Source organism: Musca autumnalis, unplaced genomic scaffold (genome assembly GCF_047663935.1).
Source record: "Musca autumnalis isolate F117 unplaced genomic scaffold, ASM4766393v1 scaffold_3, whole genome shotgun sequence".
Taxonomy (NCBI): domain Eukaryota; kingdom Metazoa; phylum Arthropoda; class Insecta; order Diptera; family Muscidae; genus Musca; species Musca autumnalis.
This window is the reverse complement of record NW_027411866.1, coordinates 6,334,707-6,348,995: the sequence shown is the minus strand read 5'-3', so window position 1 is coordinate 6,348,995 and position 14,289 is coordinate 6,334,707. Positions and strand designations below refer to the sequence as shown.

The 14,289-nt window shown below is 34.6% G+C and overlaps 2 protein-coding genes and 1 long non-coding RNA gene across 5 annotated transcripts; 1 reads left to right on the top strand and 2 right to left on the bottom strand.

The window, feature by feature from the left end:
• Positions 1-4,008: 4,008 nt before the first annotated feature.
• LOC141396375 (uncharacterized) lies at positions 4,009-6,403 on the bottom strand. The gene is made up of 3 exons (XR_012411147.1): positions 6,302-6,403; positions 5,914-6,138; positions 4,009-5,852 (listed from the first exon to the last, which is right to left on the bottom strand). It is a non-coding gene; the product is annotated as an uncharacterized lncRNA (long non-coding RNA).
• Positions 6,235-9,926, top strand: Smyd3 (SET and MYND domain containing, class 3). Of its 3 annotated transcripts, XM_073971778.1 has the most exons (8): positions 6,235-6,376; positions 6,599-6,751; positions 6,812-7,053; positions 7,120-7,250; positions 7,665-7,841; positions 7,903-8,188; positions 9,436-9,598; positions 9,673-9,926. In XM_073971778.1, the coding sequence occupies exons 1-8, from the start codon at positions 6,357-6,359 to the stop codon at positions 9,881-9,883; spliced, it is 1,383 nt and encodes a 460-aa protein (XP_073827879.1). In that variant the 5' UTR covers positions 6,235-6,356; the 3' UTR covers positions 9,884-9,926. The 3 variants fall into 3 exon arrangements, with proteins under 3 accessions (XP_073827879.1, XP_073827877.1, XP_073827876.1); XM_073971776.1 differs by lacking the exon at positions 6,235-6,376 and having other exon boundaries at positions 6,406-6,751; positions 7,665-7,888; positions 7,992-8,188; XM_073971775.1 differs by lacking the exon at positions 6,235-6,376 and having other exon boundaries at positions 6,525-6,751.
• LOC141396370 (centromere/kinetochore protein zw10-like) lies at positions 9,824-14,068 on the bottom strand. The gene is made up of 4 exons (XM_073971774.1): positions 11,732-14,068; positions 11,004-11,645; positions 10,361-10,939; positions 9,824-10,144 (listed from the first exon to the last, which is right to left on the bottom strand). Exons 1-4 carry the CDS (start codon positions 12,383-12,385, stop codon positions 9,938-9,940), a joined length of 2,082 nt encoding a protein of 693 aa, XP_073827875.1. The 5' UTR covers positions 12,386-14,068; the 3' UTR covers positions 9,824-9,937.
• Between the last annotated feature and the right edge of the window lie 221 nt (positions 14,069-14,289).

The following is a 14,289-nucleotide window of genomic DNA, read 5'->3' as shown; positions in this document are numbered from 1 at the left end:
CGAACTGAATTTTGTAAACGTTTGTACAAATATGTAAAAACCTTTGTGTTATTGAACCGACCTATTATTTTGCTTCTAGACCAGAATTTTTTGCGCCGGAAACGTTAAGTGATTATGAAATTATAAGGAAGCTTCAGAACCAAATAAAAGATTTGGAACTGCAACTCCTCAAGACAAATAATGCAGCAGAAGCAATAAAAAAAATATTTACAAAAGGGCAAATTAGAAAATTGGAAACTGACAACAAAGTCGAGTGGGAATGGGAGGATATTTCGAATGCCATATGCTTACACGCTTCCGGCCCTAGAGCATATAGACATCTTTATAAAAAAGGTCATCCGCTTCCACATGTTACTACCCTACAACGATGGTGTAACAAAATAAACATAAAAGAAGGTCTGCTCTCCGCTTCTATTGATTTTATGAGGCAAGTTAATACTTTAACGACGGAGGAAAAATTATGTGTGCTTTCATTTGATGAAATGAAAGTTGAGGAAACATTTGAATACAACTTGCGGGAAGATTTTGTAAGGAAGCCGGCAAAGTTGGTCCAAGTTGCAATGGCAAGTGGGCTAAAGAAGTCTTGGAAACAGCCCGTATTTTATGATTTCAATTGTAAAATGACGAAAGACATTTTAATTCATATAATTGAAGCTCTGTGGAGTGCTGGTTTCATAGTAGTAGCTGTGGTCTGTGACAACGGTTCCTCAAATCGGAAAATGTGGAATGATTGGGGCATAACGCCAGGTAATTGTTGTATTACACTTACAATGCCAGACATCCAACACATTTAACACTTTTTTATTGTCATTTATACTTTATACAAACAGTAAACACGGAGGAAGTTTTCCTTGCATATAGAATTCAACCCATTACATACACACCCATCTGTATGTATGTATGTCCTACGAAGTACATACATAATAAATATACTATATCAAATTCACAAAATAAGTTATTTCCGATTTATATTCCCTTATATTTAAGAAATACTTACTGAATATAATATAATTTACCCAGAAAATCCGTGGTTTCAACATCCCGTTAACCCAGATGACAAAATATTTACTTTCTTCGATGTTCCGCACTTGCTCAAGTTAATAAGAAATCACTATATGGACACAGGGTTAATCTTCGAAAACAAAGTATTGAAAATAGATACAATTAAAACATTATTGTACCACACCAAACAAAGCGATTTATCAATTACCCACAAACTTACTGATGACCATATCACCGTTAAAAGTACAGGTACAATAGTACATAAGATCAATAATTATAGGTGTGTCCATTTACTAAATAATTTGTAAACATTTTTACAAGTCCAATAACTTCTTGTAAACGACTAAGGTCTTTTGCATTGTACTGTTGAGTAAACGAACAACATCCAGTAACAACTCGTAAAAAAGTTGAGTAAACAAACATAATAACAATTAATAAATTTAGGCAGACAAAAAGTGAAACTGGCCGCTCAACTTCTTTCACACACTACAGCGAACGCTGTTAGACGCTGCTATTCCATGGGTATCGAATTAGAAAATGCCGCGGAGACCTCTGAATTTATACAATTAGTAAATGATTGGTTCGACGTGCAAAATTCGTCCACTGGTACATTTGGACTACCAGGAAAAGTAAGTAAAAGTAATTTTTGGGAATAGATACATATATTGATTCTTGTATAAAGTCAGTCATGGACGTATGTTAGGTAACTCGTAATTAAGTTGTTCAACCCAATTTTCGAAAATGTTTTCCATATCGCTATTTTAATCAAAGAGTGACAAATCACAGCAAATTATGTATCAAGAAAAACGCATTATAGTTGGCTAATGAAATTTGACTTCCCAGATTAAAAAATCATTACACAGAAACTGAAATAACTATCTCACTATTTGAGTAAATGAGCGATATGTATGTTGAGCATATTAGAAGTACGTATTTATGACCACGTATGCGTATTTTATGTTAGGAACCGTATGGATTGAAATTCCAGGATCAAAACCAAATATTGGACAGGATGAATGAATACATGTCCAAACCAATCATACCAAATAGAAACCACTTGGAGGTATTTCAAATAGGTATATTGACGTCCAACAATGCGCTAAGAATGCTCCACGATTATTTAAAAAAATACAATTTTGAGTACATTTTAACAAGAAGGTTAAACCAAGATGTTCTGGAACATTTCTTTGGGGCGATGAGAAGTCAAGGCGGTCTTCATGATCATCCTTCACCTCAAAATTTTATGTATAGGATGAGAAAATACATACTGGGTATATAATTTTCAAATTTCTTTTTATTTAACTTTTGCATTACATTTTTTATTAGCAAGGAACACAGAACATCTATCGGATCATGGAAACGTTGAAGCAGCATCAACAGAATGGCTCAACCCTGAAATTGCCTCCCCTTCAGTTTTTCTCCATAGCCTTCCAGAGGTCCAAGAAGATGATGAAGCTTCGTCATTTACCCAAAATTCCAGTACCACTGTCATGGAAGAATCAAATACGGCATTTCTTAAAGAAGACGCTTTGGAGAACGTATCTGGCTATATGATACGTAATCTTCATCTTCAAGATTCCGAATGTCCGTCAAATTCGTATTCATGGGTCGATCAGCTTTCTAAGGGTTCCCTAATAAAACCCTCTGAACAATTTCTTTCGAAGATAAAGAATTTGGAGTTGATTTTTAATCAAGTAAATGGAATAAATATTTCCCATGTCCACAAATTAAGGCATCTACTGATACAAAGAAGTGCACATGTTGATGTGCCGGAAAAGGTAAAACAACATTTTTTTAAATGCCGTATCTTCTTCAGGGTCCGACAATTAAACAATCGCTTAAAAGTCAAAAAAGCGAAAGAACGTATAATGGCCAACAAAAAATTAGTAAAAATAAAATTATAAGCAACGTTTAAAGGTAATTTTCGCTATTTCTTCATAATATTATTAGATTAACAATTTTATTTCCCTATTTTAGGTCTGCACTTAACTGCCGATTCCCTCTCCGATTTGAACATATTTGGTCTTAAAACGTCTATCCCATATACTTCATCCTCTTTAATACCTCTAATTTTAATTAATTATCCTGTATTTTTAGTAATTATTTACTGTATGTTTTTACTTATTAATTTTCACCTTATTTGTAATGTTAATAGTTAAATGTGCTTATTATGCATTTCCAGAACCTACAAGAAGCTACTATTTTTAACCACGATTATGTTATCGGAAAAACTAGAAACATTAGTAGACTCTTGCAGATGTGAAACATTATTATTATTATTATTTTTATTATTAAAATATAAAAATTAATAGTTTTAATTTATTCAACCCTAAACTCAGCGAAAATAAAAATGTTTCGACATAATTACACATTGGTACAAAAACATATCGTCACCATAAATACCCGAAGACGTAACCAACAAAAACAAAGTTTTACAGGAGAAGCAAAAAACGTTTTAAAATTAATAATGGTGTTATAGAATATCAATCTTATGAGGGCGAGTAGTTGAAGTATTATCTATCAAAACCGATTTCGATTTTCTTGTGGGAAACGTCTTCGGACATTTATGGTGACGATATGATGCCTTAATTATTTACAAACATTAGATGAAAACCTGGCAAAGCATTCGCTATTTTTTATTGCCATATTTATTTTGTCGTTAGGCTAACGGGGATATATGTACTTTCATACGATGAAAATATGTTTCCATCCGTCTGCCCGGCTGTAGCGAACTGTAATTGTGTAATGGATGCACCGGTTTTGTTTAAACTTTGGATCTTGTAATATTCTCTTCAAGCTGAACTTAGTTTCAGTCGAAGATGGACCATATCAGTCCATTCCTCCTAAACAAAAATTCAAAATAATTCGTAGTATGTTGATCTCGTGGCCCGTGTTACAAATATATATATTTTTCTAGAGTATGTACATACTTCCTGTCCATTGGGTGGTATTTTTGATATTTCCCCTTAATACGCATAAGTTAAATTTATAATATAAAAATTAACATTTTAGTTTCCAAACAGTGGTTTTTAATAGTATGATTGTTCTTGCAATGTAAGCTAAACACTTCTGGCTAATACATCCCAGCAAAATTTATTTGAAGTTGTTCTATGTGAAGTAGTGATTGAATAGTTTTTTTAGAAGCAGTCCACGAGGAGTCATGAAAAATGCATTCCGTTCTTCACATTTTGACAATGTCCGATTTGAATCCATTTCATAATATGTTCACATTTTAGCAATGTTTACATTTATAATAACTTTTTGCAAATAAAATTCTTAAAAACACAAGAAACAATTTATTTTATGGTATTTTAATTACTCAGCAAAATGTTTGTATCCAAACATTTTCCAATGGGTGTGCCATAGGGGGTTTTTACACCCTTCGGGCTGTTTTCTCAAGAAGTATGGACTTGCCCCTGAAACAAATTTTACCATCGTAATTGTGGCAGTGAATGTAAGTTGCTTCAACAAAAATCAAAGTGATTCAATAGCAGGTCTTACAGTGAACATATCCAAAATTTTGTGTGGGAGGTACGGGAACGAGTGGACAAATATAGTCCATATTCGAACCTGATCTGTATCTGGTAGATATTATGAGAATGTGTAAAGTATGGACCAAATCGGTTATTCCCTACAAGAGTTATCGCGCGCACAAGTTTTGCGACGATTTTTGAACATTTGTGGGGGAGGTACCTGAAGGAGTGGACCTATATTGGCCCATCTTCGAACTTAAATCGAATCTGGACAAAATATTTCGATAACCAAAATTTGAACCGAATCGATTGATCCGTTCGAGAGTTATCGTGCGCACCAGCCAGCCAGACAGACAGACGGACATTGCTAGATCTACTCAAAATTGTCTGAAACGGATATCGTACAAACAGACTTGGGGCCTTAAACCATTATTTCGATGAGGCACATTTTTGGTCGTAACAAAGTGTAAATACCCTCTTTAGCCTAAAGGCTGAGGGTATAAAAATATTTGATTTTGTACTAAGTCGCTTTTCATAATGATTTATTTGAGATATTCCATTGTTTTATATTCATTATATTATATTTCGATCGAACTATTATCAAACAAAAATGATCTACAAAAACATGAGTTTGGTAGTAATTTGAACGAATTTTAATTCGAATCGTCCTAGAGAAACAGGCCATAAACATTAATTAAAAGTTACCACAACTCCTTTAAATAACTTTTCAAATGGCCCTGAGGTCTCAAATCAGTGAAAAATCCTCGCTTAATAGATGTTACCATCTCCCATATCCTCAAATGCTTGCTTGCGAATCAATTTTTAAATGAATTGAAAAATCAATTAAAAATAAATTGCATGGAATGTATATTTATTCACTGCAAAGAACTAATGCAAAATATGTGCTTAAGAAGCAAATTAGACAGTATCCTCACTGCACCACGCCCTTGTAAAAATCATGACTTCTTTCACGTAAAAAGATGTGGTCCGAAATCACTTGCACTCATGATTCAACTACTTCTTTGGTTACATTTTGCTGGGATACAAATATTCTTGTAATTAAATGGGTCATGAAATCTGTCATTTTCCCATATACCTATTTATAGATATTTCAACGCTCACCTGCTGTGATGGCAAGTCACCGAGTGGAGAGGCTGCCATCAAAGCAGTTGCGTGTCCTTAAACCTAAAAGACTCGAAAGGGAAATGTATCAGTGTGACTTTCGCCTGATATCAAAATATATTTAATATCCAACGTATACTTTCTTAAACAACATTGACCACTGGGAACATCATTTTTGGTTTTTATATGTATGAAAGAAAACATCAGCATCGGCAGCATCGGATCGGTCCTTTTATCAAGCTTCAACAATCGCTGCTGTAAAGAAATCATCATCATCTAAAACGAAATTACTTCCTGGACAGATTCATCAATATACCTTAAGGAACACAAAACGACAACATAGATAATTCAACTAATATCTGATAAATTTGCAGCAAAATTTCATCTAGTCATTGTACAAACATTTGATAAAGCTGGATCCCAAAAACCATACGCATTCTGCATTTAAACACACACAATCATTTTGATTGTGTTTCCCGCAGACACATGGACCGCCTCAGTGGTATATGGTTGTAGTTTTTTATATTTCCACGATATAGGACTAAAAATCACACGAAATCAATTTAATAAAATGCGTCAACAATTTTCAAACTTATAAACATTTCTTTGTTTTGATTAATTAATCAAATTTGCCGTAAAATTAAAGTGTCAGGGCGAATCCAATTTTATTCGCCTTGTTTACAAAATTTGACGTATTATGTTACCAGAAAAGTTACGTTGTTGTAATTTTCGCCGTTGCTGCTACCTATTCATTGTATCATGCGCCAGATATACAGCAGGTAATGTTATGATATGATAGACAGCATTCAGTTTCTTTTTAACTATTGCCAGGAAAACACATCTAAGGAAATAAGATAAACAGAAGAATTTTGTTTTGTGGTTATCATTGCCAATTAAATAATATCATTAAATACTATTGCACATTGTTCTACAATGCCTTCGAATAGAAGAATTTTCACACCATATTTAATCAAATCTCTGGAATCTTTAAATATAAGCAGTTATCCGGCGGCAAAGGACTATAAAAAGGATGTCGTAAAAATGAAACCAAATAAAGCCATTAAACGAGGTGATCGTATACTAACGGAGAAGCCCTTTACGTATGTTTTAAAATCACAATTTCGCAAGGAGAGATGTGACAATTGCTTGAGCAGGTGAGTGCCATTAATTTGTTCTTAATAATTTGAATGTAAATAGATTTTGTTTTGTAACAGCACCAAGGTCATGAAATGTTCAAGTTGCAATTACGTGTACTATTGCAATCGGGCATGTCAGATGGAGGCATGGCCATTGCACAAAATCGAATGTCCATTCCTAAAACGCATTTACCCAAGAACTGTACCAGATGCCGCCCGCATTCTCTGTCGTATAATAATAAAATTGAATAATGGTGGTGATATGGAAAAGGGTTATTACACAGAGACATGTTTTCGTAAATTCAGGGATTTAATGTCACGTAAGAAAAGCACTTTAACTAATGTGTAATGTGGAGTAGAGATAATTAATTGTTATTTTTTTGTAGATTATCAAGAAATCAAACATGATCCCCGCCGCATAGAACATTTGCAATGTCTACATGCCATACTCAACGAAATGATGCAAGACAGTGCCATCGTTCCCAATGAAGCTGAATTATCAACAATATATGGCCGGGTATGTTGTAAAAATAAACCAAAAATTGATATGAATGACACATTAATTTGAATCTAGAATAATCTTGCACACGGTATGCGTGTTTCCAATCATATTTTTGTTTTTGTAGATTTTGCTTGTTTCTTGTTAGCTTTGCGTTTCGTTTTACGTTTATATTGTTTATGTTTTTTATATTTTTTCTTGTTTGCTTCCATGGCACTGTGCCAAGAAAGAAGCATCCACAACACACTTTTGCTTTCTAAATTTATAATCAATGAACAACAAAAATCTTGTTGTAATGTTAAATGTCGAGCCCCCTGCAGCTGACTTTTGCATAGCTAAGCGGCGCTAAGATGTTGTCGTTTTTAAATGTAAACAAATTGTAGTAACGCTATTTTTAATGGCCACATGTAATTTGTCCACCACCACTTGTAGTTAATCACAAATGGATTCAATATACTCGATGCCGAAATGAATTCAATTGCAACGGCCATATTTTTGGGTGTTTCCGTCACCGATCACAGCTGTAAACCAAATGCAGTGGCCACTTTTGAGGGTACAACACTACATATACAGGCCATAGAAGACATTGAATGTTTGGATTGGTCAAAGGTATGTTTAGATGTTGAAAAGATTTATTGGCCACTTGGGAACAAAATGTATGTTTTTTTAGATTTTTATTAGCTACATTGATCTATTGAATACCCCTGAACAGAGGCGTAAAGACCTAAAGGATAATTATTATTTCCTGTGTATCTGCAGCAAATGTATTGATCCTCAAGAATCTTTGGAAATGGAATGTTCTTGCTGTCCTAATCGAAAATGTAAAGCGCCTGTCGATGTTAAGCTAAACAACTGTCCAGCTTGTGGTACTGGTATCAGTCCTAGACACAGAAATGGTTTTAATGATGTTATGGAGTTAACCAAACTTCAGCTGAGTAATATGAAGGAGATTGCATGTAAGTTGGTTTTTCATAATCTGTGATGGCATATGCAATGGGATGTTATATATAAGTCCCCTAAGGATAATGGTAGGTAGACCTTTTAACGAACTTAACTGGAATATAAACCCTTCCTAAGAACAGACGTTCTACCCAGAAGACTTTAAAACCATAGAAAAATCCCATAGAAGACTTCTATGTAAATAGCTGACCTTCTATTAAAAACCTATTTGGAAGACTTTTACAGAATAGAAAACCATTTCACTGGTGGACGTCTATAGAGTAGAAAGCTTATAGAGAATAGGAGAACTTCCTGGGAAACTTTTCTAGAATAGATGATCTCCCCGAAAGGATTATATAGAGAGAACTTATGCGCAACATGGGAACACAGAGGGAACATGTTGTTGTTGAGATAACATAATCCCTGTTAGGTTTTTATAAAGTACAATCTCGATAGAGGACTTTCCTAGCATAGACGACTTCCTTCTATAGAATAGAATTAGTGTGTAGAATGCAAAAACTTCTTCGAGATCTTATGTCAAATAGAAAAACCCTCGAAGTCTTCTATAGAAAAGAAAACCCCCTACAGGTCTTTTATAAACTAGACGACCACCCCCGATAATTGTTATGAAATAAAAAGCCTCCTTAGTACGCATCTATAGCCTATACAACCACACCGAATAAAATAGAAAACTTTCTGAGGACTTCTAGTATAGAAAAACTTCCTCCAGGACTTCTATAGAATAAAATTCCTCCCTCAAAGACTTCTATAGACTAGACAACAACCCCACGAGAAATGCTATGGAATAAAATACCTCCTTCGTAGGCTTTTATAGACCAAAACGAACCACCTCGACGAATTGGATAGAATAGAAAGCTTTCCGTAAAGTAGTTCTTCATAAAATGAGACTTAGAGGATTTCCCAGAAAAGAAGAACTCTCTAGTAAACTTTTTCAGAAAAGACCTCCCTAATGTACTTCTATAGACCCTAAAAGGCTTCGAGAATGTAGGAGTTTCCTAGAGGACATCTTTAGAAGAAAGCCTCATTAGAAAACTTCCACAGAATAAAATCGTCCCTGTAGAACCTCATCCTTATAGTATGTTTTTAATATATTTCCATAGAACAGGGACCTGCTATAGAAGTCCATATTGCATTATATCCGGTATAAGAGACACAGCTTTCACAATTTATCAATTTCTCCCTGATGAGTGTCGAATCTTTTTCATTTCCAAAATTTTTTCCAATATGTATTACTATTTTACAGATCTGGATGTGTGCAAGGTATTGCTGAACAAACAGGAGGAATTTATGCATCCGTTCAATGTTTGGTATATAAAAACCCTAGATGCTGCATTTGAGGCTGCCATTGATGTTGGCAAATGGTCGGAAGCATTAAACTATGGCAAAAAATTACTGCCAGGTTTCCGGTAATAAAATAAAACTTTCTTGTTAACTTTTCTTCAACTAATGCGAACCACGAATCACATTTTCCCTTTTACAGCAAATACTATGGTGACTGGAATCCTCTATTAGGCCTCCTCTATCTTAAATTAGCCAAAATCCAACATCATGAATCCTATCTCAAAGAATGTATTGAAAATTTCCAAGAAGCTCGTAAAATCTTAGAAGTTACCCACGGTAAAGATCATTCGTTAATACAAAATCAATTGAAGCCTTTATTGTTGCAGGCAATAGCAGAAAGCACAGCTTAGTTTTACAAGTTAAATGTAAATAAATATTATGTACACAATTCAATAAGATTTTTATTAGTATATTCGTTTTAATGCCAGGGCACGTCTTTCCGAATCTGGATGTAGGCTTCGGATCAAGCCAATGATTTCGTCGGCTTTAAAGTATTCCGCAAACTTACCCATAGACCACATTTCCGTGATTTCTGTTAGGGAGGCTTTGAGAATTTCTTTCAAAAGTAACATACGTTGCCAACTGGCAACATTTTTGAGTTCTTGACCCACCTACAATTCAAAGAAAGATTATATATAAGTGATTTCTGCTCTTCAATATTGGGAAATAAGTCTTGTTTAGGAGCTCCACTCGAAAATACTGTGGAATATTTAACAGCCGTTTCTGTGTCTGATTACGCAGCATTCAATCAGACCTCAAAACCTTACTGAAATGAATATTTCACAACAAACGGAGGGGGGCCTCTAAACTGGACTTTTACAAATTACCTTAAATAAGGAACCAGCCTTATTTTCAAAAAGTTCAAATATATCCAACATTGTTTTTGTTTCGACTGGAGTAACTTTCTCCTTTGCTGCAACTTGTTGATTTAAGATTAGACAACAAATACTTATAAGTTCTCCCATGGTTTTATTATACTCTTTGGCGGGTAAAACTGGTTGCCACAAACTTTCCAGCAGACGTAAATGTGACAAACATTCATGAACTATAGTCGGTGTTACATTACAAATTTCCTTTTCTTTTGGTTGTAATATTTTTTGAAGCACTCCGAGTTGTTGATCAATTTGCTGTCGCAAGTATTTTGTTCCTGTTGACGACAGGTTCTTAATCATATTTGATACTGTCGGTATGGAAAAATTCTTGGCCAGGAAATGATGGAGAAACATACAGTTATTATAGAATAGCATTGATTGTTGAGGTAATGTTTCCAAATGTTCTTTGTGATATTGAGGAACCAGTGTTACATATGAATTGATTAATATGGAAATGATATTGAAAAATCGTCCCTCTTCTGCAGGAGATTCGCTATCTTGACGTAGAATGCGATTTAAGAGCTTTACAAATTCCTAATAAGATAAATATTGAATATTACCAAAATCTATCCCCAGATTTGTTGCGGAGTTAACTCACCAAAACACTCTTCGATACCATACAACGTGGAAACAAAAATGGATTATTTGCCACATCTTCTGGCGTATTCTTCTCGGCCATAATAGTCATATCTTGTAAATCCTTTTGCATCAATTCCCTTCCGGTATCCATAATACGTCGAAATAGACGATTATGATGAAGAGTATTAAAATTTTCTGTGAATTTGCTTAATTGGTTATCAACATCCCGATTGATTAGATATAAATCAGCAAGATAACTTTCAAATTGCAGAACATCTTCAACCATAGAAGGCTGAGAATCATCCAACGTATCCGGTATAGAATTCATTAAACATTCATCAATAAGCAGCCGTAGAAATCTTCGAGAGATATGTTCACCTATAACAGTGAATACGTGCTGTTCATCGGACACTGACACATTTACATTGTCCAGGCAATGGAACAACAGCTTAATATTCTCAAAGACTTGCTTGTAATCAGGCTTAGAGGCGCCATCTTTATCTTTGCTATTGACGCTATTGGTGACATTAGAATAAGACAATTGAAATGTTTGATACTCCTCACTGTCCTCCGAGAATGTGACATTAACAGATTTGGTAATGATGGGCGCAAGGCATTTGTCCATCAAAAAGTCGCACAACTCTGTGGCATCGTATTTGGCCTAAAAATGTTTTTGTTAACAAATATTTATTTCAAGAAATATATACATAGAAATCTTGCTAGCCTAAGATATACAAAATGACTCACCTGAAACAAAGCCAACACCGTATCCTGTAATTGGTTTATGTCTTTGGAAACCTGTACTGTAGAACACGAAACCAAGGCCACTTGTTTCTCCGTGAATTGTACAAGTTCTTGAAATTTGTTACGCAAGTTCGATTTTACAGTATGGAATTGGAGAATATATTTAACTTTGATAGTATCATAGCATGGGCTAGCAACCAGCAACTTCTGGACATCACTGCTAGCTGTCGAATGTATTAAATTATTCAATTTGTTAAGCATATCCAATATTATCATATATTCATTGGAACTAGTCTCCTCCAACATTTGAAAAAGTTCATCCGCGCCCAATATACGATTGATAACATCTAGTTCCCAAACAGCAGATTCAAATTTACGAAGCGTAGCCATTAGTTCAGTGTCAAATTGCGGCATTGAACATTGCAGTGAATTGAGAAGATCGTAGGCCTCCTTTTCCAAGAGTTTGCCTTCCTCTAAATCGAATATGTTTGTATTGTTGGGCATAAATTCGACATAATTATCTTCTATATATTTGGATACACGTTCCTTGAAACGCTGAATCTGTTCCTGTGAGGTTATTATGTGCTTTCTTATGTCACCAACATTTTCGGCACCCTTATTACAGTTTAAATCCGGTTTGATGTCTAGAACCTCCATTTTCTAAAGTTTTACTCCAAATAATTAATTGAATATGTAATTTATACTTTTCCCGCGAGAAATCGATATAAATTTATCTGTGAAATCGAATTATCGGTTGAAATCGGAAATCGATATAAATTTATCTGTGAAATCGAATTATCGGTTGAAATCGAAAATCGATATGTTTGACGCAATTATGAGCTGTGTTCCAGAACTAAAAAGTTTTTACAATTTTTACGACTTTTACACATTTTACTCGAAAAAGCGTTCCCGTACACAAAAAAGTTGTAAAATGTACACTTCTCTTTAAACAAAAATGGCGCTGAATGACGCTCTCTTTAAAAACTTTTTACACGACAAATTTGGGCGAGTAAAGTAACATGGTTGCCGGCGTCTGATTGGCTGATACGCCGACTTTGACATTTGTTCCAGTTTTTTGACGTATTTTCCATTTTTTCGTTCCCGAACTTTTTGAAAAAACTTTTTTGTGACAACAATTATTCTCTATTTCTCTCTTTTACGAGTTTTACTATTAAAAAGTACGGGAACGAAGCTATGGCGTGATTTTGACGTAATTTTACGTCAAATTTGTTTGAAGCAAATAAATCAGGTAGATGTAGATATAAAAATATAAGCTCTGTTCCAGAACAAAAAAACTGAGTTTTTTTTAATTATTTATTATATATTTAACAAATCTCGTTGAAATTTAGCGCAATATAACGGAACATTGGCTGTCATATTTTGGCATATGGATGAAATGGCCCAGCTCCAGATCACACAGCAAGTGTCAAAGGAGAACAAAATATGTTAAGTGACTCGGCAACATGACAAGTTCTTCAGAAAAAGATATAAAAAGATAAACGCCGTTTGCATCAAAGGGTTCGTCACATATATTCCGTTGTGAGTCGCGTCACTCGGTAAAAACAACAAATCAACCATATATGCAGAGGCGTGCCGCGACTCACAACGGACCGTATTGCCGAGGTCTTTATACCCTAGATAGACGGTATAGGTAATTTGCTTTAAAATCTGCATTTAATTTTACCCTGACAGACGACAGTGTGTGCATTTACGAAATAGCTGATTGCTATTTTGTTGTTTGCACTTGGTCTGTTCCTTTAGTATTGAAAATGGAAAAGCCGGCAAAAAGTAGTAAAAGTTGTAAACTGGTCCCATATTAGCTGTGTTCCTTTACTTACCTGAGGTTACCATTTTTAACCTGCAAAGCGTTCCCTAACACCGAAAATTGGCAAAACTGGAAGCAATTTTTAAGAGAGTGAGAATGGAGAGAGAGCGAAAATGGCTTTCTCTTCTACCACAGGCTACCAGCAAAATTTCTGCAGGTAAAAAATGGCAGAACTGATTTTTCGACTTTTGTTTGACGATTATTTCACAATGAAAAAGAAAATGGACGCAAAACAGAAGAAAAAGTCGAACGCTGACAAAAATAAATTAAAAACTGTGAAATAAAAGACGAAAATTGTTTTTTATGTTTCTTTTTGACATTGCTGCCAGATCTACCATTTTTCCGTTCCTTTACTTTTCCGGTAAAAATGTTCATGAGAACATTTTTACCACCCTTACCATTAAAAAAGTAAAGGAACAAAGCTATTAATTGTATGGTGTTTGAAGTGAAGGAACGGCTTTCGAGTAAAAAGCGATAAAACTTGAAGATTCTTGCACGTAAAGGAACAGAGGTACTGTCATTTTTCGTTTCCCTTGTGTCAAGGTAGAAACACAATGAAATACGCCGCTTTTTTCACGCTCAGTTTCATGTAAAAGACTAAAGGCCAAGTACTACCTAATTCAAATGAATTAGACAGCATTTGAATTAGGTAGTACTTGGTCTTTAATCCTTTACATGAAACTGAGCGTGAAAAAAGCGGCGTGTTTCATTCTGCTCACACCTTAAAAGAGAGGCA